The 27,078-nt window shown below is 40.5% G+C and overlaps 1 protein-coding gene across 6 annotated transcripts in view; it reads right to left on the bottom strand.

The window, feature by feature from the left end:
* LOC307028427 (histone deacetylase 4-like) overlaps positions 1-27,078 on the bottom strand; it is a 176,910-nt gene that overhangs the window by 43,794 nt on the left and 106,038 nt on the right. For 4 of the 6 annotated variants that reach the window (XM_079663429.1, XM_079663430.1, XM_079663434.1 and 1 more), the window contains 10 exons: positions 21,875-22,102; positions 20,585-20,730; positions 15,863-16,034; positions 13,609-13,729; positions 11,459-11,577; positions 4,219-4,347; positions 3,757-3,863; positions 3,456-3,563; positions 2,498-2,711; positions 1,574-1,785 (listed from right to left, as the gene is read on the bottom strand). In XM_079663429.1, the coding sequence (XP_079519555.1) occupies positions 1,574-1,785; positions 2,498-2,711; positions 3,456-3,563; positions 3,757-3,863; positions 4,219-4,347; positions 11,459-11,577; positions 13,609-13,729; positions 15,863-16,034; positions 20,585-20,730; positions 21,875-22,102 (1,556 nt within the window). The remainder of the gene's footprint in view (positions 1-1,573; positions 1,786-2,497; positions 2,712-3,455; positions 3,564-3,756; positions 3,864-4,218; positions 4,348-11,458; positions 11,578-13,608; positions 13,730-15,862; positions 16,035-20,584; positions 20,731-21,874; positions 22,103-27,078) is intronic. The other 2 variants (XM_079663431.1, XM_079663432.1) reach the window with 1 other exon arrangement.

Genomic DNA, 27,078 nt, shown 5'->3' with positions numbered 1-27,078 from the left:
CTTTAAAGCTTCATCATAATCTGCTAGCGTTTAGCCTTTTACAAACAACATTTTCACTGTTTTCTAAAAACGTTTTGCTGTCATGCTTGCCACACACAAAGGCAGGAACGCACCTTCATTCATTTATGTAACCAAAATAAGTAAAACTCCATCCATCGAAGGGCTGATCCACCGAATAAAGAATAAAAAACTATTGCATTCTGGGATAAAACCAGCAGTGAGAGAAAAGCTGGCCAACATTAGCTGGCCAGCAGGATAAATCCTGCTACCTACTTGTTGGATAAATGGCCCCCCACTGAGCCACCATGTGAGCCGGATTTTTATTCTTATTAAATATAAGAACACTTTCAGAAGCAGGCATGAGGCAATCATGTATTGAGTTTTTATTATCCAATTGGAATGCATGCTGCAAATGTCTTAATTAACATGGACCTACATTGAGTGGTCTGTAATTGGAGACACTGAATTAACGAAGAAATCCTGTTTCACACACGCACAAGAACATTGAAGCATGGAATGTTCACAATAATTATAGAATCCCTTTTATGATTTATTAAATCCTGAACAATAAACAAAACAGAGAGATGTTTTGTTTATTACCAAAATCTTATTGTGATTATATAGTAGGGGGAAAAAGCATAGTGAATCAAATACAGTTTCTATTTTTTAATCCACAATGCAAAGTCATTAGTCAGTTGGTTGCCTGGAAAAAAGCATTAACACAATTTAATGTGTCGTGAAATAACCTGCTTTACACCTAAGCTGAACTTAATTAGTGGTAGTCACCAACAACACCAAGATAATGGGGCTAAATCCTACAGGAATTACAACATGCGTACACGTACGTACACACACACACACACACACACACACACACACACACACACACACACACACACACACACACACACACACACACACACACACACACACACACACACACACACACACACACACACACACACACACACACACACACACACACACACACACACACACACACACACACACACACACACACACACACACACACACACACACACACACACACACACACACACACACACACACACACACACACACACACACACACCTCATCAATGACCTTATAAAGCTGCAAATCCCCTCATCACCTCGTGCGCACAAACACACACTTCTACTCATGATGCACCGATTCAAACTTCCTGCGTGACCATATATGGAGGTGGCTTCCTCTACAGCACAGTTGCCAGGGTGACAGGGAGAAGTAGGGATAGACGAACACGGACAAGAAAGACTTGCTAGAAGACTTGCTGATTGCACGCTGATTCATCCTGCTCTTGTGGCAGAGACAGGATTCACAGAGATTAACCAATAAGTGTACACACACACACACACACACACACACACACACACACACACACACACACACACACACACACACACACACACACACACACACACACACACACACACACACACACACACACACACACACACACACACACACACACACACACACACACACACACACACACACACACACACACACACACACACACACACACACACACACACACACACACACACACACCTTGTTGATGATGTGCTGCTGCTGTTGGAACTGTTGTTTGTGTTTCTCCAGGAACTGCTGGTGTTGCTGCTGGACGACCAGCTGCTGCAGGGCCTGGGCCTGTCCACACTGCTGCTGGGGCAGGGGGGCCGACTGGGTCCTCCCGAGGGGGCGGTGGCCCCGCGCAAGTTTGGAGACAGAAGGCGACATTAGCTGGAGGCCAGCAAGACCCACTGTGGTAAACACAGGAGAATATTATTACCTGTTTTGTAATGATCTGAGTCTAATTTCTGTAATTGATTCCATTATTCAACATTATTCACTCTGAAAACAATACATTTTCTAAAAATCTACGGTTGCTAACAAGAATAAAAACAACTTAATGTAAATGTGTACTTAAGTTGTCACTTATTTTGAGAATGTTGCTTGAGACTGATAATCTGTGAAAAAAATCATGTTCTTTTATGTCCTCCTATTAACATAATACAAAATAATAAAGAACAATCTATTTTGCTTAAGGAATATATATATTTTTTAAGTTCAATACTTTCATTTTCAATAAGATAACACGAAACGAAGACCTACATTTTAGACAAGACATTCTGAAGACCACGGCACAAAAACAGACACTGACACAAAAAAACCTAACAAACTAATTAAGAATATATTTTAACACATGATAACATTAAGAAGTTCCAAGTTACTGTTTTTGAAGTTTTACAGCCTTGTTAACAAAAGAAGGAGCTAATCAAGCAAAATTATACTGACAGTTATATACTGTCATATTACAAAGATTAATTGTATGTACATCCATTATTCAAATTAAGTTTCAAAATCCCTCATAATAGTTAACACAGAGAAGTGTATATCATGATATCATAATAATACAAACGAGACAGCAGCCGCTAAGAAGTTAAGAATATAAATGTTGCAATGGATACTGACCCATTGAATTGTGGCTCTGCTCCAGCAGCACCATGTGTTGGAGGAGGGGGTTGTGACCAGCCGTGCCCCCTCCGGCCCCCTCCCTGTCCAGAGCCGAGGATGCCAAGTAGGAGGGCAGGTGGGCAGTGGGCAGGAATGGAGGGGTCAGACCAATGCTCTGCTGTAACGCAGGCAGTGCCAGACGACTGTCACCATCTTGGTGTCCTGACACCACCTACAAGGACAGAAAGAGAGAATGAGACACAAGGAGGGAGAAGCAAAGACCAGGCAAGCGCAGAGAGGCAGATGGACGGAGACAAAGAAGGGTCAAATGAGACAGAATGGGAGGGAGATGGAGAAAGAGAGGCGGACATGTGAGGCACCTTCATGCCAAAAATAATTGATACGAGCTGTTTCGCAAACAAAATATTATTTTGTGCAGTGAGTGATTCTACAGAAGCCTTGAGACGCGAGTGAAAAGTAGTATATTGTGGTGATATGTTTTGTTTATCTGAACTAAATAGTATTCTTTTGAGTTTATGACTTAAAGTTGAAAAAGGAGGTTAACTAGCATCATTTTCTAGACTCATGAACATTTGTGAACATAAGTGTTTGTTGTTGAAGGTCTCATTTTGGCCACAAGAGGATAACAAAAAAGGTGTACTTTATACAATGAACACTTTTAGTTATTTTAACGTTTTTAATAATAATATTGTATGATAACTTCTGGCAGGTGACACTATATTTTCAAGCATTTGTTGTTGTAGTACCCATTTTGGCCACAGGGGGCAAGTTTTATACATCAAACTGTTGAAAATAATCCTGCAAAATAAATTCACCTGCTAAACTTTTTATTTCCTGCTTTTATTTAATCAAACACAGAAACAAAAACTATTAATATTATCAAATAGATTATTTACATTTGTTCACTTCAATGTTGTAATATGCAAGTATTGTTTTGTGCATTGAATGTACTCACAGAGCTAGCAGGCAGTCCCAAGGTGATGTTGGGAAGAGAAGGGGAGGTGTAGAGAGAGAGATGGCTAACTGAACCATCCCGTGCTGCCAACCTCTGAAGTAGAGAGACCTGAAAACACACAACCACACAGCATTACAGCACATTATAAGAGTGTTTGTACACACACAAACATGCACAGTTATCCATCAAAAAGACAGACATAGCCAATTTACTTCGGGATTCGTCCGGTCAAACTGTCTGGCCCATTCACACAAACACCAAAAGACACACACATGCACACTCTGGCAGTGATGTTTGTTACCTCTCCTGGGCAGCTGGAGATGGTGACCCCGTTCTCATTGGGGATGTTACTGGAGCTGTTGTTGGGGGAGCTGGGACCTGAGCCGGGTGCACTGTTGCATGCAGACTCTGGAACACACAGCACAAACATTAGATTTGTCTAATATCCTGGCCTTTAAAAAGCTGAGTTTTCTGAGATTAAATAGCAATATGTTATTCGTTGATCTTATTTTTAATAGCCTTTTGGGTGTATTTCTACTACTTACATCCAAAACTTCCCTGAAATGAATCATGACAGTATTTATCTTCATTTATATGACACTTTTTGGAATGAATAAGCCATCAAAGGTCCAAATTCTGAAATTCAGTCATTGATAGTCTTAATATTGGCAATAATGGTGATATTAAAACCTTTTTTTAGTCTACAATAGTACTGGGATGATCAGATTCGCAACAGAAGGAATCCAGCAACCAGAATGCTTACCGGCCACGTCTAGGGAACGCTTCTTGGCAGTAGTGATGGGACCATCTTTCCTTCGGAGCAACGGGCTGCTGCGGCGCTCTGTCACTTTCTGCTTTAGCCGGGAACGAAGCTTGAGGTTGGGCTCAGAGGCTGACGGGAAAAAGAGATGGAGGATTCATTTCATAGGTGAAGACGTTTTCGTACAGGGTAGGACAAAAAGAAGTTGAGGCATTCTTAACATCGACAAAGGTTACGTTTTCAGTACGATTTGTTGGTTTGTTTGTTAGCATGAATATGGGAAAAAACTGAAAAAGCCCTATTTTCATAAAACCTTAATGAAGGAAGAACCCATTACATTTTAGATCATATCAGATGAATGGGGCTGATACAAGCATTATTTTTCACTTATAAATGCACCTACCAAGGTTTTCCCCACCAAGTTGAAGGCCAGCCGGCTGACAGCCAACTGACGGCCAATTCCCATCTAAATCTCAGACTGATAATCAGCCACCCTCCTAAAGTTTCCTGGCCATGTCTGTCTACATTCCACCGTTAAAACGCCTATTCATTCATTTGCATGTTTCATTTTGAGATTTTCCTTCACGAAAAACGGAAATCCGCAAATGTCAGCGCAAGGGATTTCTAGCAGATAACTAAGCAGAGCTAAGCAATGGCAGGGTTAAATATTACATTCCTAACTGGGCCACCCATTCTAATAATATGAATGAGTTACACCCAAAATTAGCCCTGTAAATGTGTAAATTACAGATTCTCTCTAAAGTGTCGCTCGGGGCACAGCGCTTCGTGGTAGATTGCTGTGGCCTACAAGTGGGAGCTTGTTCAGTGGCACGTAGTGGAGCTAACAAGCTCGTCCCTATAGGCCACACTGTATGTGTTGGCCGACAGATCCGTGAGCGGAGGTTAGCCATCATCGAGTGACAGAGGGAAACGCTGCGACAAGAGTGGACGGAGCCAACTGGCAGCTTTCTTGACCCCACGCTTAATGATGCTCTCTCCACGCTCTGCCAGGGAACACTGCTTGTTTCCAGACAATTTCAATTACTGCCACTGCCTGTTGTCATGTGTGTTTGTATGCATACGTGTTAGCCCAGTTGTATTTTTCTGGGGGCTGTGTATCCTTTTTTGGATTTGCAGTGAAGCTGTTGGCCACAAACGGGTAGAATAGAGAAGAGCCAAGCATTCAGTATACTGTATTCTGGGAATCTGGTCGGGTCAGGAATAGGACCTGACCTCTTCTGGACAATCTTGCTTTAGTGTCCCTCTGCCAGATTACCCCAGACACGGGCTGCTTTATTCCCTCCTCCGCTGGCTTCCTTCCGTTCAATTAGATGAGGGATGGATGGTTAACCAACAGTTGACCCCATGCTCATCCCACGACCTTGTATCAAAAAGACCACGCTACGTTAGCCTCAGAGAAGGAGCTGGCATTTTTTGGTAGAGGCAAGGGGGAGCAATTGATTCTTGATTGTGTACTGAAGGGATTTATTATTAGAAGTCTTATTCAAGGTCATTAAAAACCCTTTATGTACAGTAGCCTTGAACACTTATCAAGGTAGGATGAGTTGTATTCTACTTCAAGCACTCAGTACACCACCTGGTTGGTGGGGATAAGATGACCTATTGTGAATTCATAATGTCAAAGTACTTTTTCAAATGCACTTTCAATTTTTAGGGGAACATGCTGTTGAACTTATCAAACTCGATTATTTAAAAAATGCATTCTCCTTAGTGAAGGGCACTCTTCCAAAGTCTTTGTTAAGAGGAGGTGGAGAGGGTCAGGATAAGATGCTATGCAATAACTAAACAAGAGACCTTTGAAGGGGAAGACTTTGAGAGAAGCAGCATAGTGCTCTCAAGTTTAATCGTAGTCTATCGCACGGGGAATTATATTAATGTAGCAAAATAATACGGTGTTTAATTTAACTTTAATTGATGCATGCACATGTTGTGATTGTTGGCATTTGCTGTAGAAATGAGTGGTTGTTTGTGAAGCCAATAATTCAACATCATTTGAAAGCGTGTTGGAAGAGCATATACGTGGGGCTGAAAATACAGCTTATATTAGGTGATCGTGAACAAATCCACAATTAACAAAGTTAAAGAGGAATTTGAATGATGGTACCATTTGAATTAGTTTTGACTGTATAGATATTTAGATAGACAATAAACATGTATTGTATACTCGATAATGTTTCCGATACATCCCTAATTCTTACTATGCTTATTCCATTAAGGTCTTGTTGTTGGAATTGCCACCGTCAAACGCGCTAAAGGATAAACAAACATTTGCAATGCTTAAAAATATTACCCTGGTGTGACAGGAAACATTATTAGCCTCCACTGTGAAGACAGTGGGGCTGCAAAGGTGACAAAAACTGTGGTCAATCTGGTGGGAAGCCAGAGGAGGAACGATAAGGCACCCCAGGATAATGGAATAGAGGAAGGGGGGGTGGTCAAGGTTGTGTTTGTGTGTCCTGAGTCATTAAGAAATGGACAGTTAAAAGGAGGAGTGGATAAATGGAAGGTTAGAGGGAGGTTAGGAGGACAGTAAAGGAAGGAGGTGTGTGTGTTTGCTGGGCACTGGTCGCCATGGGGTGTTCGCCTCAGGACGCAGTGACTTTGAAGGGTGTTAGTGCCGACTGGGCAAAAGCACACCAGTGTGCACACGTGCGAACACACTCGCTGCAGAGGGCCCAGACTGGTTTTACTGCTGATGCTAGCGTTTTACTGCAGCCCTTTCTCCCTCCTTCGACTCCATCTACCCCCCTCCCCTCCCTTTAAATCCCCACTCCTCTCTTTCCTCTGGCATAGCTCCCCGTTTCCTTCACTGCAGAGCCTTTGTGCAGTTCCTTTTTTTAATGCATTCTAGTAGAAACCATTGGTGAAGGTTAACAACAAGCCTTATTAGTCTACTTACAAGATTGACGGCCCAGAAAATTGCAATTCTAAACAGAATTTACCAAAGAATGTCCAACTTCCTGCCACATTCGGACACTGATTTTGGGTGGGTTTGTAAACTTGGAGCACTTTTTTAGTATCTGCCATTCAAATATTCAGAAGGGCTAACTCTCTGAGTGGCAAAACTTCCTCTGGGCTCTTCCTCTGAGTAGTAGCAGTGGAGCGCCAAGCTCAGTGATTCTGCTAAAGTTGCCAGTGATTGTGCTAAAGTTTGGCCAAAAGGATAAAAAATATTAGCTAAATAACAAGCTTACATTTCCTAAAACTACAGCATACATTTTCAAGTTGATGTTTACAGGGATATTGTGGAAGGCATCAAATTGCATCATAATCAACTATTATGATGTTATCTGTAGATTTCATTTCATGTATTTAAACTCTGCCGTCCGTTAATCTAAGGAGGAATACAACGCCGTGATTTTAAGCAACAAGACTCATTTTAGTGAAGTGTCAGGATGGTTTTTGAACGAACCCTTAACATACCCTTTTGTCAGTGTCTTTTGAAGCAAGGAAATTAAATAATACACTCCTGAAACCAAGGTAGCATAGTATATTTTTTGATATTCTAACTTGGATTCCGAAAGTGACCTGAACTAATTCATCCAACTACAAAGACAAAGTGCCATTTCTCTAAGCCTGATTTACCTCTACATGTTATCTCATATTTCAAATATGCGCTCAAGAGGTTGAAGGGTTCTCTCTGATCCACTCTCACACTTTAAAACTATAAAGTGAAGTCCCTTCTGCTACCCATCTTATGACATATCAATACGAGATTAAACGTCTCTGTAAGTGGTGCTTAATATTTCAATCGGGAGTGGAGGAGGAAGCTGGTTCTCTCCGATACAAAACATATTGATCAGGCGCTCATCTGTTTTGACAGATGGGAGTCCCGGGCTTCATGCTGGGGGAAGCCGTGCTGCTCTTCCAAGTAAGGGCAGAAAGGGAGGGAGATTTATGGAAATCAATAGAGTAGTTTGCCGAAACTCATCAGTGGAGCTTCCCAGAAATATCACGTTGATGATGCATTAGATAGACAGGTTGGATGGACATAGGTAGACAGATACATAAAGGGGCGGCTGAGCTCAGGAGGTAACACAGTGGTCCACCAATCAGAACGTCTGTCCGGAGGGCATAGCCAATGGACTGTTAGGGTTAATCTCTCCTGATGAGCAGATGACAGCTTGTATACAAGTTTCTGCCTTTATATAAAAATGTGAAAGTGTGAATGTTGTGAAAGTGCTTTGAGTGGTATATATAACATGAAAACAGTCTACTTACCATGTACCAACATATAGATAAGTATGGTGGATACATATATAACGTTTATTTTTTTATCGGTTTACACTTAAATGATTGGTTAAAAAGGATGTTGTGTTTAAAAAGGTCTAATCCCTAGTTATTTCTGAAAGACATTTATCTTCGAATTCAGAAAGAAATGTTATGTTAGGTTTTTGATTTGTTTTATTCGTCTGTTTGTCATCCGGAATACAGGAACAATTGATAACCATGGAGATGAACTTGAAGGAAGGGTGTAGCAGCATTCACCACAGAAGAATCCAATACATTTTAGAGAGTATCTAAAAGAAAGGGCGTACACACATATTTTGTCTCTTTCTTTAACATTGCAGTATAGAGTGCCACAGTGATGCGAACTACAGCAGGGTCGCTGCTTCAACGCCACGCCAACTTAAGATCCATATTCAAAACTACAGATTCAAAATTGTACAAGTTGAAGCGTTTGTTTTAACAGTTTGCAGGAGGCAGGTACTTGCTTTCAAGCAGCACACGGGGAAAAACAAACTTAGCGGGAGTGTTTACGTGTTCGGTATAATGACGTAAAACGGCCTCGACAACTTCTGTAGTCCTATTCAGCCACATGTTAACAACCATCGTTTTTCAGACACGTAAACTCTTCAAAAATCACCAGTGGGGTCACTGCTGATGTGTTTAACGTCGTAGAACAAAACATGTGTTTCAACCACAGACCTTATTTCAAGCTATTTTCGAAAATACTATGGAGAAATTGCATTGTTTTTTGCCGAAGGAACGGGAAGTGGTAAAAATGCTAACTTACTTCCGGGTTTTAGGACGCGTCACTGTGACACTCTATTAGAGTTCTTATATAAGGTCTGTGCTCTCCAAGTGTACTTCCATGAAATTTGAGCCAAGATGTTGTAGTGTTTCTTGAGTCTGATACAGATCATTGTGCTCTGGATCAGATAAATAACATGGAAGTGCTATATTGTATGTGGATATCCTGCAGGGTCTACATTTTCAGTGTGTTATGGGAATGTGTGTGTGTGACAGTTTGTGAAAGAGTAAGGGACAAAAGGGGTCAGCATGACAATTCTGCTTCTGTCATGAAGGCCTAACAGACTTCCTGCCTCAGCATTCCAAGTGGCCCTCTGTGTTTCTCAATTATCACCGAGCCTCTTAGACTTGGACAATGAACCCTGTTGTAAAATACTGTGTGTGCGCCTGGTCTCGCCTCGGAACGTACATTTAGAATGTACATGCCTACATTCGAAAAATGGGTCACCGCAGGCAAAAACGTCATGTGTGACAGCTCTGATCGTCACGGTGGCGAACAACTGTGCTGACTACTGTCACTCACTTCCTCTTGAACACAGTTCATCTCTGTCTGCGAGTCTAATCTGATCTGCAGTATGGCTGCTCACTGTTGACACAACAGTTCCTCAACAGCCGGGCCAGATGCGTGCACATGTCAGAATTCCCTCTCTGTCTCTCGACTGACGTAAAAAAGATGAACGCTGCATTCAAATCTCAATCCGTATTTTTACATTCTTACATTTTTTAGTGTCAATACCTCAACAGAAAAACACAATGAAAAACAGGGAATCATTTTCCAGTTAAACCATTATCAGAAAAACTTTTTGTTTTCTTTTTTGTTTGGTTTTGAAAATGACAAATCTAAGAATACATGGACTAAACCTTGAATTATATTTCTTCATGTATGCACAATGATATGCAGTTCTAGTGTACTTGTTGTACTTGGTGGTAATTGTACAATTTGTGAATATTTCTCAGCACCACATCCCTAGAAATTCCTGATCTACATTCAAGTGTCCCTGAAAGTGAATCTTGCCATCTGACGCTGTGTGCCAGTATAAATCCTTCTTCCTCCTTCCAGCTCGCGGCAGGTGTGCAGGAGTGCAGAGTACACAGAGCTCGGCCTCCAGCTGTGAAAGCAGGCAGTGATACTGCCAAGGCAGCTGCTGACGCTAAGTGAACAATCACAGCCTGGCCATACTTGACTTGGACAGAAGGACGAAGAAATAACAGTGTGATGCATCCAAAAGGCAAGAACTTGGCTTTTATGGGCTTTCTAGGACACTTTGCAGAGTAGTTATGGGTTATTTTGTCAAACGGTTTGATGTAGAATATTAAGTCTGTGATGGAGTGTGCTTGACGTGTCAATATCAAAAACAGGAGAATAGCCAACTGGTTTTGAAATACATTTAGTTTTACCAGAATATCTAAACCTCACGAAGGAGCAAATGGCTTAATTGAAGTAGGAAAGTCATAACAGTTTCCACATCAATTTACGGTAAGACCTTAAAACCAGAATATTTTTTAGTTGGGAGATATTTTAGGACTGTTTCTTGGCTGTAACAAGTCCGCTTCTTGCCTGACAGCTGGTCATGGCAAAGAAATAGTCTGGCTAACAACCCTTGTGAAATGGTCTGATTGTCATTTATACTCTTTGGTTTTTTGGCAGTAATTAGAAGAAAACTGATGTAATGTGCGAGGTGAGCTTTAAGGGTGCAAGCAGGTTAAAAAAAAAAAGTGTTCTGCTTCCTGTCTTTATGCTAAGCTAAGCTAACTGGCACACAGATATACAAGTAGATGTTTTATCTAACTTTCATCAGAAAAGCAAACGTTTCCCTGATATGTTAAAGAGTCCCAATTTCTTTAACTGGTTTTAGGTTTTCATTTGTATTTAGTTTGACTTTGCATATCCTCTCTCTCTCATTTACATTAGAAAAAGACCCTCAAAAGACCTCATTAAATAACTTTTGATACCACATATTTTTCACTATTTTAGGGCTTCCCTATAATCCTCCAGTAGCTGACTCCTGGTCCATGTGCCTGACTCTGAAACCCAACAAGTCATTTAAATTGCTAATGCAGGGAAAATGAAGATGATGACTCCCCTCTAGACATGCAGTGGGTGGCTGGTTTTAATACATGGAGAAATATAGATTAAGAAAGTAACAATAACACAAAAAAAGAAAAAAACCTTGGCAGCATTGTGTACCTGTTTTGCGGAGAGGGAAGTCGTCTTTTGAGTCGTATGTGCCCAGCATTGGGTGGCAGTAGGCTGACAATGCAGTTTGGGGAGGAGAGCTCTGGTCCAAAGAGCTGTGCTGGGTTTTTCTATAAAAGAAAAGAAACACGTATTGAATAAAACAGTATATATGTGTGCTTACCAGGCTGTACTTTACCTGATTTTCCATTGAGACGTACACAAAAGGTGTTCCAGCTCCTTCCACAAGGTTAACAGAGAGTACACAACAATGTGAGTGGAATGGAGAAAGAGACAAAGAGCAGAGAAAAGGGACAGAGGCCGACTTTCTTCTGAGAGGGAGGTGAAAAACGAACAGAGAAGGGAAGAGATTCAGCAGAGGAAAGAGGGAAGTACATGTATGGAAGAAGTGAAGACAAACATGGAAAGAAATGGAGAAATGGTGCCGCTGGTGACAGTGATGGAAAAGCCTTTTTCTCGCTGATGGCACAATTGTTCTATCATCTCCTGCCTTGGCAGATATATTTGACTGCTTAAAGCCTCTTCAAATATTTAATACGCATGAGAGGTGCCATTGCCTTTTCTCTCAGCCCACTTCACACACACACACACACACACACACACACACACACACACACACACACACACACACACACACACACACACACACACACACACACACACACACACACACACACACACACACACACACACACACACACACACACACACACACACACACACACACACACACACACACACACACACACACACACACACACACACACACACACACACACACACACACACACACACACACACACACACACACACACCTACCTCAAAGAGAGCCAGCTGTCAATCACTGTCTACACGCATGGATGGGGGGAAAACAAAAGTATTTCCTTCACCGTTTCTTGGTAGATTCCAGGCAAGGATATGCTGTTCTTTGTTGTGGCTTTTTTATTCTTGATATTTTCTCAGTTTGAAATTGTTTTCTATCTTAAATAAGAATGTCAAAAACTAAAAGGCTTAATAAATAAATCAACAAAATAATACTGGCTGATATTTAAAAGAGCGGCAATCAAAGGTTTCAAAATGTTTTCTTTTAAACCAGAAAAAGAATACCGTAATCATGAAGTCACATTTAAAGGTCACGAAAAAATAGTATAAATAAGACAAAAAAAAGAAAAGAAGCTTGTCAATCATTTTTAAAGGGATATCACAAGCACAAAATGACCAGATGTATATCAGTTAATCCCCATTGTTTCCATGAATTCTGAAGTTTTTCTCGCATGCCTCCACAATGAAAATAAAACACAAAAATGGAGTATGAATTTAACTAAATGGCCCTGTTTTACTTTAACTACCACTGTTCTAATGTATTCAGTCCTATGCTGGTTACTTCCCAAAACACATGCATTAAAAAAAGAAATAGTTCCTTATAAACACTAGTGCGTGCGATGAGAACTTAACTGCGATAAGTATTTTAGCAGAAATATGTTTCTTTTAAATTCCAGAATTTCTCTCGTTTTTGTATTCGCATGCCAGAAATTCAGTTTTCTTTAGGAATGTAACGTAATAAATGGTGATTGTTTATTATACAAATGATTACCTTGAGGCTGAACTATTCCTTTAAGTCTAAAAGTATTCCATAGATATGAACTGAGTTGTTGTTCAGACTCTCTAAAGATAATGTTATCTTGCAATCGAAAGGATCCACCTTTATTATTTAAAGGGGCCCTATTATGCTTCACTTAAAACAGCACTATGTAACACTCGCGCTATTATTGGCTAACGCTCCAACATATCTGGATGTGGAGGGGATATCTCTGAATGGTTGACCAATCACAACAGAGCCGGCCAGCTAACCAATCAGAGCAGACTGGGCTCTGGTTTCAGACAGAGGGTGAAAAGAGGTGCTGCAGGCAGTATGAGAAGAATAAAGAACTTTTTGAACATTAAAGCATGGAGATATGTCACAAGCAAAAAATACAAATATTAACCTGAACATTTGCATAATATGTCCTATTTCAGGTTGTAAGATGACATGATGAGTGGATTTAGGTTGAGGGTTAGTGTTATGGAAACACTTCTTCATTCACAACCAGTCACAATCCCAAGTCATGGGTGTTCCAGCGGTGGGGGGCTTTGACACTTACCCATACCAAAAGCGCGGGTCTCCGGGCATACAGTGGTTCAGGCTGCGCTGAGCAAGGGCTTTCTTTTTGTTCAGGACAAACTCCTGAAGTCGCATCTTCACCTCTGTACTAGCGACTGCACCTGAGAGGAAACACAGAAAGACATCGGCAACTCAGTTAACAAAGGGAAGTATAGTTTTTTTTATTTATTACCTCATAAAAAAACATTTGAGTATTACATTTCTTGAGACATTTGGGCTTTGGTGCCTTTGTATCCAATCTGGGACACTAACGTAAAGATTATAACAACATCCATCCATATTTGGACAGATAATGGAGTTTGTAGCTGCATGCAGAAGTCTTCCCTTAAAGTCCACAGAGAGTGACAGTGACTTGCTTTGAAGAAGTTTCAATCAGCTCGCGGTCCCTTCTCAATTACCACCCTCGTTTCACGGCAACAAACAAATTGTCAAGGGAGGGAGATGTGAAAGCGAAAGAGAGAAGAAGTGAGTGTAATAAAGAGTCCGAAATAAGAGGTGTTCTGAGAATACATGTGTGTTTATCTATGAGTGTGACAGTGGGAGGAATAACAGGTGATGTGTCAGGCTTGAGGGAGAAAGTGGTAAATATAGTATGTGTACGCGACAACTGCTAATATATGCTCTCTGAATCATGGTGCAGCTCAAAGTGCTGACATCTCAATATGTCCGCATTGCCACTGGAGGAAATAGGCTTTTATGAGACTGCCTTCCATGCAATTTATTGCAGTACTTAACAAAGCTTCCTCTGTTTACAACCCAATGCTCTTTCCATGGACGTCAAACGGCAGGCTCACTTTGCAAAGCACAGAATGGTTGCGGAGAAGAGCTTCACTGGCAGGAAATGATTGTGGTGGGTATACCATTAAGTATATTTAAATGGATTTATGCTGTTGAAAAAGCACATTGCCTGTCCCAAAAAACACCACCAGAGCATTTTAATCCCATTATTTCACAATGAAAAACGGTTTATTGACTAAATAACTGTACTACTTTAACAAAAAAAATATCTCTCTTTTTATAGCAGGGATGTGAACTTTATAACTATTATTATTACATTAAGAGGAGTTCAATCTCCATTTAAAGCATGTTTGTAAGTCCTTTATTAAGTGGATACAGCTACTTAGCAACACATTTGGTAGGACAAGTTGATTTAAATGACACCTTTCCACAGCTAGTCAATAGAATGTGTTTAACATATAGCGATTAGTCTCTTATGTAGCCTTCTTCAGTATGTATGCAGTAAAAGAGCAATTACAGGAGAAAGAAAATCAATTGGCTCGACCCAGCTTGAAGATCGGCTACATCAATTAGCTCCTGCCTGAAACATTTTTGAATTTTGTCACGGCTGATTATTTGAACATTAATATTTGGTCAGGCAAAATGAGAGCATTATGCAGCAGGATCAGTGTGACTCCTGACAGCAAAGAGACTACCAGTATCAAATACTAAAGTTAAATAACAGAGAATGACTTTGGTTTTCGAGGCGTTAGTTCTTTTGGTCATGATCGCTTTTACACAACAAAATATTCACTGAGGTCTGGGGTTGTGGCAACAACATTTGCTATATTTGCGAATACACAGTGTTTCAATATTATATCCAAAAAGTGATTTACACAATCTGGCTAAACTATTGGTTTGTTTAAAGGAGTCTGGTCATCCGACAGCATGTGTTTCTCACTATTTGTAGCAAATGTGTAATTGCTTGCTGAAGAAAAACAACTTTTGATATCATGGTTCTATTTTAGGGGCTTCTTTTACCTCTCAAGTTGTTGACTCCTGGTTCATGTGCCTGACTTTGAAACCCAATAAGCTATTTTGTTTCCTTAACAAAATGACACATATTGTACGAGGAAGTGTGTGCCACTTGAACGTCTTGCTGGAAACCGTTTTTCCCTTGTTGTTCTGATACTCCCCGTGGTAAGTGTGCGAGGTCAGGCTGCTCTGACTGGGACAGGTGCTGAGACAGAGAGGCCAAGTCTCTGTGACACCTGCTGTGATAATATGAGCACAGTTACAGCAGATGTTGGCAGCATTCAAGAGATGGAAAGGGAATTTATAATGGGTCAAACATGACTGCTTTATTTCCAGCTTGAACCCAAGTGATAGGAAAAAAAGTAATAACTGGTCACTTTATATTTGATTCTGTAAAACGTCCTCTTGGTAAACTACTGCTTCTAGCCAACTCGAAACCTTTTAATCCCATCGTAGTTCAACTTTTAGATTCAGTTACTTACTTTCCTGTCCCCTCTCCTTGTTTTTCAGCTGCAGGAGTTTGTGTTCCCGCTGCTTCTTCTCTATCTCCTGCTCGTGACGCTGCTGCTCCATCTTCCTCTGGTGCTCCAGCAGCTCCTGTTGGTGCTTAAGGGCCAGGAGGTCCTGTTGGTGCTGGTGGAGAGAGACACAAGACTATAGAAGGGGACAAAGTACAAGGAGACAGAGAAGATGGGTAAAGGACTATACAGAGGATGAGCAACGTTATCAAAACTGGAAGACTTTGGGCCTCATGCAGAAAACGATTTAAAAAAGCATGCCTTCTTATTACTGTTTATGTTATCCATGATTTGTTTCTACTGTTTTAGCTCTCATTGATTTCTGGGCTTTGCCAAAGTCTTCGGGATAATTCTTACCAAGTTAGTGGGAAAACATGTTTTTCAGATGCAAAGAACAGGTTGAACATTGAACAACGTAATGGTCATATAAACACATTTGGATTATTATGTGTTTATGAGTCGTTATAATGAATGGATTCAGAGTTATTTGTAAAATATAGAGTAGGGATAGGATTTGGTCCACTAATACCAATATTAAACAATAACTTGGAGCATGATATTGGACTGCAATGCCACTACTGGTTTGTTTAAAGATGCCCTATTCTGCTTTTTGGTGTTATCCCTTTCCTATGGTGTGTTATATGTCTTTCTGTGTATGTAAATGGTCTGCAAAGGCTATAGTCCCAAAGTTCCCTCCAGATGGAGTTTTCTCTCCCACCTGCCTGAAACACCTCCATGGGTCTTTGTTTACTTCTCTCACAATTCATTTCAAACCTTTATTTAGACAGATTGGTCCCTTGAGATCATCGATCTCATTTACAAGGGAGACCTGCATCATTTAGTTCCACATGAAACATAAAAATAACATACAAACAAACAACAGAGGATATCATATTTACATATTCAACATTTACAAATACCCAGAGTGTCAGAAAGCATTTCATTTAGACGTGCCTTAAATACATTCAGAGAAATAAAAATGCTCAATTTCAATTTTGACTGTAGACTGTTCCAAGCAAGTGGAGCTGCGCACATAAGAGCTGTCTTACCTAAGACAGTCCTTACTCTTGGCACATCTAACAAGACTATATCCTGCGATCGCAGACAATAGCTGCTTGCAACTTTCTGCTTTATCAATGAACAGATATAATACGGGAGTTTGCCCAACATAGCTTTATAGATAAAAGTGTACCAGTGACTGAGCCTCCGTACAGTGAGTGATGGTAAACCTGCCTTGGTATACAGTGTACAGTGATGAGTAAGTGCTTTACAATTTGTGACAAATCTCAGAGCACTATGATACGCAGCCTCTAGTTTGCTCAGGTAGTTGGCAGGTGCATTGATATACATCAGATCACCATAGTCCAGCACAGGTAAAAAGGTCACAGTGACTAGCCTTTTCCTGGCCTCAAGCGAGAAACAGGACTTATTCCTGAAAAAGAAACCTAGCCTAACCCTCAGTTTTTTAAGCAGGTTATTGACATGAAGTTTAAAAGAGAGACAGTCATCAAGCCAGATACCAAGGTATTTGTAACAGGCAACAACTTCAAGTTTTGTTCCTTGCATAGATACAATATCTAAAACAGGCTCTGGTGTCTTTTTAGCTTTTGAAAAGAGCATTATCTTGGTTTTATCCACATTTAAAAGAAGCTTTAGTTCAGAGAGCTGAGTCTGAATAATGTTAAAAACAGCCTGTAATTTAACAACCGCCTCCTGAATGGAGGGACCTGCACAGTACATCACGGTATCGTCCGCATAGAAATGTAAAGTAGCTTCATCCACATTTTCACCTAAACTGTTGATATATATGGAGAATAAAAGTGGACCTAAAACAGAACCTTGAGGAACACCATTAGCAATGTTTAACCACTCAGAAGACAGCCCATCAAAGTGAACACATTGGGACCTTTCAGAGAGGTAGTTCACAAACCACCCCACTGCATGGCTGGATATGCCAATACTGAGTAGCCTCTGTTTTAAAACGCGATGATCAACGGTGTCAAACGCTTTGGAAAGGTCAATAAACAGAGCTGCACAACTCTGTTTATTATCTAGCATACTAGTAATATCATTTACCACTTTCATTGTTGCAGTGATGGTGCTATGTTTCTTCCTGAAGCCTGACTGATGTTTAGACAGGATATCATTTATACATAAAAACTCCTTTACTTGTTCACTCACAAGTCGTTCGAGCACCTTAGCCAGAACTGACAATTTATAGATTGGCCTATGGTTATTTAAAATAGTTACCTCCCCTCCTTTCAGTAGAGGCAGGACATAAGCAGACTTCCATACTTTAGGAATTGTATTTGTGCTGAGGGAGAGGTTAAAAAGAGAAGTAAGAGGTGGAGCAATAAAATCTGCAGCTATCTTTAAAAAGAAAGGTTCTACGTTGTCCGGGCCAGCCGGTTTCTTAGGATCTAACTTGGATAAAGCTTCATACCAACAGTTAAAGGAGTAAAACTGAAAGGGTTTTCCAGACCACATTGTTCAGAGTCAAGGACGTTCACAGAAGCAGAAGCACAGTCAGTGACAGAATCAAACAGAGAAGACAAGAGACAAAATGATTATTAAAGCAATTCAGCATAGTAGCCCTGTCTGATATAATGCCAGATACTGTGGTGAGGCACGGAGGTAGCTCATTTGGGATATCACAAGTGGAAATCGATTTTATGGCTTTCCAAAATTTCCTAGGATTATTCAGGTTTTCTTTGGTAACTGACAAATAGTACTTTGACTTAGCACTTTTGACATGTGAAGTGAAGCTATTCCTTAGCTGCCTAAAGCGTAGCCATTTTACCTCTGAGCCTGATTTCCTAGCCTTTGCCCAGGCATTGTTTCTCTCATGAAGGAGAATGGACAGTTCAGCAGAAAACCAGGGATTGTTTCGTCCCTTCACTCTAAATTTACGCAGAGGTGCATGTTTATCTATAATTTTCATAAAACCAAGATAAAAATAAGACCATGCAGTTTCTACATCAGCACACAGATCGATTTTTCCCCAATCAAAATCAAACAGATCATGTAAAAAACCCTGCTCCACTAAGTGTTTTTTATCTCTCTTTGTGATGATGCGTGGTTTAACTTTTTGGACCTTAGTGTCCCTAATTGTGGCTACAACACAGTGGTCACTCACATCATTAGCAAATACTCCCACAGATGAGTATTTATATTGAACATTTGTTAAAATGAGATCAATTAAGGAGGATTTATTTGGGGACTTAATATTTGGGCGAGTAGGACTGTCTATAATCTGAGTAATGTTCAAAGAGGTACACAGGTTTTTAAAATCCTCTGACACAGAAGTTAACCAGTCCCAATTAAAATCACCAAGCAGTACTATTTCCTTGTAGGAAAGTTGAGATAACAGTTTTGCCAATGAAGATAAGGAGTCCTTGACAGCTGAGGGGGGTCTGTAGCAGCCCACCACCATGACCTGTTGACCATTTGTTACTTCGACATTCACAGCTAAAAATTCTAGTTGTTTACTAACAGATTTGGAAACCATATTTGTTACACAAAACTTATTTTTCACATAAATGGCAACACCACCACCTTTTTTAGGACGGTCAGTGCGATATACATTGTAACCATTTATGTAAATGTCAGAGGCCAAGATGGTTTTGTCTAGCCACGTTTCTGATAAGACAATGACATCAGCATCAGTTGAACTCGCCCAAATACGGACAAAATCTAATTTAGGTAACAGACTGCGCACATTTAAATGAATTAAACCTAACCCCGATCTAGAAATAAAATCAGCAGGAGTAGCTAATTGACTAAAACTACTAGGTGGACCCGGATTTGGCTGTACATTTCCTGATAGTAACAACAATAAAAATACCAAGCACCTTTTCCTCTTAATCAACACACAAACATTGTCAGTTGTTCTAGAGTCACCAGCAAACTTCGCGAAAGTGAGATTAGAGTTCAAAAAACAATTCTGAAGGACCATCGTGGCAGGCATGTGAGAAAGACAGACATTTGACAAAATGAACATGTTACATGGGGATGTCCCATAATGACATCCCCATGTAACAAATGTATATTGGTTAGTACTCCAACAAAAATAGGTGATAGGCTAAAAGGCGGGACATCTCTTAGCAGTTGATCAATCACAACAGAGCCGGCCAGATAACCAATCGGAGCTGACTTTATATCATTATAGCGATTAACCAAACGCCTACAAGTTATGATCTATATGGATTTTGGATGGTTGAGAATGTTTGGTTTGCTTTGACTTAAGAGAACATTTGAGAAACGTTTACGAGTGTTGCTGCATGAGACCCAATGTTGTAACAAGATGTTGCCATAAATCAGCAGAAATGTGAGAGCTAGCTAATGTAAAGGACATGACATGAGCAAGCCAAGACCAAAATGCTAAATGCTAACCAGAGGGATGAAGAAAAAACATCAGAGTTATTCCCATCTTTGATTCATTGTTGTTAGCTGACTTTCTGGCCACTAAGGGAAGCTTTTTAGCAAAGTGAGTCACGTACACATTTCACACACGGAAGCAGGTCATGGTTCCCATGGGGATGACTAAGCAGTAAAATACTTCCACAACCTGCGTTTCCACTTACATCACTTCAAATACACATGGTTCACCCTGTCCTTCAGAATTTCTGCTGAGTACAGTCCTGCAGTAGATAAAGCTGAGGAAGGACTCCCTCCTCCTACACTCACCTGGATATGTTCCTGCAGCTGGACTTCATGTTGGCGCGACAGCTGCTCATGCTGCCTCTGGAACTCAGCGATCAGGATCTGTCTCTGGAGCTGCTGCTTGTGTTTGAGCGTCACCAGCTCCTGCTGCAGCTGCTGCTCCTGGTGGTCTGTAGAATCATTTAGGACATTAAAGAGGGAGATGTTGTCTTCACCTCTATTTCCATCATTACAGTTAGCTTCTTCTGGTTAGGTTTATCGTAAATGAGGTTATAACTGGGAGCCAAGTTATCAATAGAGGTCTTCTTCCCTCTAAAATCAGTGGACAAGGTCATTAAACTCAGTAAAACCACCTAAATGAAAGCAGTTTCACGTACACACAGTTCATTCTCGAACATTGCTAGGCAGTCGTCCAAGAGGGGCAGCAGATGCAGTGGCCACTAACATTTGCTTAGTAAGTTTCTAAAGATCCAGGCGTTCTGGACATTTTTACCAGGAGTCAAATTATCATCAGTGCTCTTCTTCTCCTTGACCCGGTGTTTAAGACTATTCAAAACACTGAAGAAGCAGTAAAGTATATCCAACCTTGCTCAGCTGGTGCTAACGTTTTCAAAGCTGATGTTCCAGATGGGGATGACTAAATAAATACTTAAAAACTGTAGAGATCTAAAAATGTGACTTAAAATTTGAGAAAAAAGTAAATTCATGACAACTTCTGGCAGACAAGCACAATCATCATCACTCATGCACAAAGTGGATACAATGCCATGAAAGATGACCAAATAGTCAAAGAGTCTGGAAAGCTAGACACTTCTTGCACTCAACTACTGCTATCTTGGCTGCGTAACAAAAGTCACGCTACAAGCAGTGATAGCAGCAGTCAGCACAGCACAACACAAATAAAAGTTAAGGTTTAAGTTAAAGTTTTTCCATGTTTAATACACGTAGCACCTCATGGTGTTGGAAAAAAGCCACCGTTAGCGACAACGTTGCTACCTAGCTAACAGCTGTAAATCACTTTTGGTGAGGGCACAGCAGCCATGTAAAATTTTAAAAAACACTACTATGGTAGGAATTTATGCAGTTCAAAAGTGTTCAAAGTGTACGACATGGCAGTGTAAGTATCCACATCGAGATACAGCAAAACAGGGACTGTGATTTAAGTTACAGAGTTTTACAGAGTTACAGAGGTGTTAAAATGGCTGTATAAAATAGTCGTTTTCAGTCTTTTGAATATAAACATTTCACAGCTAAAAATATCCAGATACAACTTTTAGCCACAAGACCTGACAGTTAGGGATGGTCCCCACTTACTGATGACTGGCCCGCGGCCTGGCTCCGAGGACGTGGGACACGCTGTGGAGACGGGCGCTGTAGGATGGGGCTGGGGAACCAGGCCGAACGAGGGCTGCTGGTGCTGGTGCTGGTGGTGGTGGTGGAGGTGGGGGTGGGGGTGGTGGTCCACTACGCGCAGATCCATGGGAAGGATGGCTGAGGAGCCGGGGGGCACCTGCATGGGCAGTGATGCCGAGCTCACGTCCACTATAGGAATAGAGGAAACAAGCACATAAAGATGGAGTTTGTTAGGAACATGTAGCAAATAACTCCGTACGATATGTAAATAGGCCATGACCATTTTGACCCCAACAGCAGATTTCTATCTCTATGGGCTTTTGAGCTCAACTTGGCAGGAAAATAATTGAATTATTATGACAGTGTTGGGTTGAGTTGGAGTCCTGGGGAGTTATCGAAGTACATTCCTGTTGTTTTCGCTCTATTTATAGTAGGATTATATAATACATTCAAGGCCAAAACATTTTTTATATCTTTTGATAGCTGCCAAAACACCCTATTCTCCCTCTGATCCAAACACATCAGCTGTAGCCTTGACTACTGCACTCATTACACTTCATGTTGGTTGTTGGCAAACTACGGCCTTAAGCCTGTTTTACAGTTGTACACATTGGGTAAGAGCATTAGCAAGAAACACAAAAACTTAAAACTGTGTCAGAGAAGATCCTCAGAGAAGCAGGGGCAAAATGTAATGTGATAAACAACACTTCCATACATAATTCTCAAAGAAAGCTTGTACACTGACTGACACACACACACACACACACACACACACACACACACACACACACACACACACACACACACACACACACACACACACACACACACACACACACACACACACACACACACACACACACACACACACACACACACACACACACACACACACACACACACACACACACACACACACACACTTTCCTTGACACCAATGACAAAAAAAGCGCACACACAGGGGTAGAATGATGAAACATGGCAGCAGGGAGCAGAAACAATCCCCTGCAACATGACTTCTGCAGCGGGTATTTGCTGACACTCGTACAGTTTTTACTGTACAGTGTGTATGTGTGTGCTTCCACTGTGTGTGTGTGTGTGTGTGTGTGTGTGTGTGTGTGTGTGTGTGTGTGTGTGTGTGTGTGTGTGTGTGTGTGTGTGTGTGTGTGTGTGTGTGTGTGTGTGTGTGTGTGTGTGTGTGTGTGTGTGTGTGTGTGTGTGTGTGTGTGTGAACAAGCACATTGTGTTTACTTTAAGCGCAATGCTGACATTGTACTGTATGTAAGTGTGTTTATTTTACAGAGGAAGCTAAGTTGTGTGTGATGTTGAATACGATGGATTCTTGGTGTCAACACATATTTGAAAGGACAGCCAAATAAATACACCCTCTGTATCTTTCACACTCTACACACAGACAGGGTTAGACACTTAAAGTTGACTGGTATAAGCACAACAACTGCACTGTAAACAAAAAGTTATTTTACAGAAGCTACAGTACATAAAACTAAAATGTATGGAAATCCTTATGGACTATTGTGATATTCAAATTACAGAAAGTGAATTATTTGTTTAAAGGTGGAGTAGGTAAGTCTGAGAAACCAGCTCGAGATACACTTTTTGTTATATTCCATGGAATGCTCTTAACATCCCGATAGCAATGAATATCTTTAGTGTTTTGACAAAAAATCCATAACAAAAACGGCATCTGTGTACACCGTGTGTATCCGTAGCACTGTAAAAAGCACGACCAATCATTTTAGCCGGCCCGGCTAAAATAACTGGATAGCCTACCTGCCTGTCAGCCTTCCATCTGTGCACAAACTTATCTCGTGCCCTCATTGGTCATGTGCGCGTTCGTGTGTGTTGGAGGAGGGGCTCTGTAAGGAAGTGGCAGATTTGTTCCGCTTGTGTATTTTCAAATTCTAGCGCACTCGAGCTGGTTTCTGCGAAATTACCTACCCCACCTTTAAGTGTATATATGTGTATAGCATTTTGAATGAAGTATTATTGAGCTGCAGTGATATCCAGGCCTAATTGTATTCTAATTGTAAGACTTAATTATTACGGATCCTCTCAGAAAAGCACACTTTATCATAGATAAAGCCTATAATATTGTGAAACACATAGCAATATCAGTCAAAATAATCAAAATGAGTTGTTTATTTTAATCCAAATTGTGCATGTACGTGTTTCCTAAGTTAAAAACATTTGTTTCACAAATAATGATATATGTTTAACAGGCTAGTATAGCTGTTGAAACATGGACACTTTAGAGCCAATACAGTAAAACCAAATATCCCAGCATTGACGTGCAAAAACCGGAGCATTAGTGCAATCAGATTATTTCTCCAAAACAAGCAAACAACACAGCAGCTAACACACAAGCAGTAGCACAACTCAACATTAGGAGGAAAAACGAAAAATAAATATTTGCCAACTTTTAGAACTTGATATGTAACTGGAATATGGCGTGTTGTGATTAACTTAACACAGTACTATAAAAGTTGTGGGAAAAAAAGAGACGCACACGTTCTATTTTTGACTACTTTAAAAACAAAGCTCAAACTCAACAAGAAAACCATTGGCCAATGTTACTCTTAACACTATGTTTCCATAGAAACACACTAACACTGCGCTGTTACTGTGATAGTGTGAAGGTAAAACATCCCAGAAAAGGCACACAAGTTGAGTGCTATTGTTTAACCTACTACTTTCTTTTTCTATTTTAATTTGAATGTCAAGTTGACAACTAAAACTGGCAGTGGTTTTGAAGAAATGTCATGTCATGCACCATTGCCTTTTTCTATGCTGGTGTTTGAAAATGTGTTTTAGGCTATATTAAGATAAACCATCTTAAATGAGATAAACTCTTCTTTTTTTTTTGTTGCAGTAAATTACAAACAAAGCCAGAAAACTAAACAACATTTTTTCTATACAAGTTGGCGAGGCCATGACAACATTTAAAAAAAAATTCAACCAAATGACTTCAACATTGTTGCTCGATATCTGAGCTCCTCTTGATTAAAACCTCTTCTTGTGAGTCCTTTCTGATCGATATGCTCTGTATAGAACCACCTTGCCCCATGATAAGCCCATCTGCCAGTTATCAATACCCTGAAACCAGTATAGTGCATCTCCGACCTATCACGGGTGTCCTGGCATCCCCGGTGACCAATGAGGTGGCGATGGACTTGCTGAGATAGCCAATGACATCTTTGGTACCGGGCAGTTTTTGAGATTGCGGGAGGAAACTGAACACCACCCAACGGGACGGCAGCAGGGGGAAGAAGAAAGGGTGTGGTCGGGACAGACAAGCTGGTGCTTCACTGGTGTGTGTTTGTGTAATTGTGTCACTATACTTGTGAGGACTTGTTTGTTGGACATTAGAAGTAACTACTTTGTGTTGGGCTCTTAGTTTACATTTCAAAAACCCAAGGTTAAAGCCAAGGGTTAGGTTTGATTTGATTATATTTATTGAGTCACTCAAATCCAGCTCATATGAGGATTCATAATACAATAGTGAGGCTAGGCAACAACCTTGTCAAGGTGTCCAAGCCATGTCCTGAATAGAAAAACATAAATTGTTAACAATGGATCGGGGAAACAGGTTATGACAAACGAATGAGCGTAGACTGAAGCACATTTCTGTGCACCAATCAATCATAAATCTAAGGGGAAAAAAGTCAACATGTTCTTATTCCAGCCTCTTAAAATGTGAATATTTTCCCTTAGATTTGACAGTTAACTGAATCATTTGAAGTTGTGGATGGAAGAAGACGTTTGAGGCTGTAAACTTGGTATATGGTAGAGGATTAGGGCCACATCTTTTTTTGATATCCAAGCAAAAAGTTTAAAAAAATTGAATGAAAATTGAATCCTCAGAATTCTAAGAAAAAAGTCAGAATTCTAAATATGGCCTAAATACTCCTCCATTTGGTCTTGAGAATCACTGACAACCATGTTGAACCTTATAAGAGACCAAAAAAACTAAAATGAGTAATCGAGAGAATAATCAACAGATTACTCGCCAATTAAATAAGTGGCTGCTTAAACCCCACCAAACGATTCTTGATGTTAACGAAATCAAATGTTTTAAATACATTTACTGAACAGTTTCATCCATGTTTTATCTTTTCAGGGTTAATGGTCAGGCCTGTGCTTGTGATGAAGCTTTGTGTACATGTGCGTGTTAAAATGATTCCTGGACCTCTGACCTAGAAACGTGTTTCTTTGTCATTTCAACATAAACAAGCGCACAGAAAGAGAGGTGCCCTGTTTGTCGTTCTCACTCAGGAGGAGTCTGCTCTAATCATCCGTGTAGTGCGAACAAAGCCTTTCCCTGTGAACCATGGTAAACGTTCAGCACACCACCTCTCCCGCCTCCACACACAAAGAAATGTCCACACACATGATTGTCAACTGTTTGTACACATATGTAATAAGCAATGAACAACAAGGCCAAACAAACAAAACCTTTTGTTGGCTCAATGCATTTCAAGCGAGTGCCACTTTGCACCATACGGGGACCATTCAGAGGGACCCCAGCGCCAGCTATTCTAGCTCCGCGGTGAAAAACATGCGTAGACCATCCCCTCAAGTAACTCCTTTTCTACTGGAGATTTTCCCATATAGTCATTAGTCGGCAAGCATCGGACGAGAAGACATGTCATCCTAATTATTGCTAGATAGGGCCCCTCGGGTTAGCCTGGCACTAGCCCCATCGCTATTTCTGTACGGTCACCCAAGTGTTTTATTTAGTTAGAATTGAAATAGGCTTCACAAAAGCTTGTTTGTTTTCGCAGAAAGCAAAAAGGTTCCCACCTCCAAACACCAGAAGAAAAAAAAAATGAAAAAAACAGTATCAAATGCAACGACAACATCGAATTAATGGAAAATGCTTGTCACAAAATCCATGACAACTTCTGAATTTTAAAAAGCTAGCTCATAAAAAGTAATTAAATTCATGCAGAATTCTGATTCATAACACAGCTAGGTTGGAATGACTGTCTCTGGTCAACCCTGTTCCCCACTCAATTATTTTTCCATAAAAATTACCGCATTCTTAATAAAGTTTGGAGACAAACATATTTTCTGCAAGATTGTGCAAGTTTTCGCAGTTTAAACCATGATGCTAACGTTTAACAAAACTACTTGGTTGTGTATAT

The sequence above is a fragment of the Notothenia rossii genome (assembly GCF_949606895.1).
Source record: "Notothenia rossii genome assembly, chromosome: 2".
NCBI lineage: Eukaryota > Metazoa > Chordata > Actinopteri > Perciformes > Nototheniidae > Notothenia > Notothenia rossii.
Note: the sequence above shows the minus strand (reverse complement) of the source record. Positions and strands in the feature narration are given on the sequence as shown.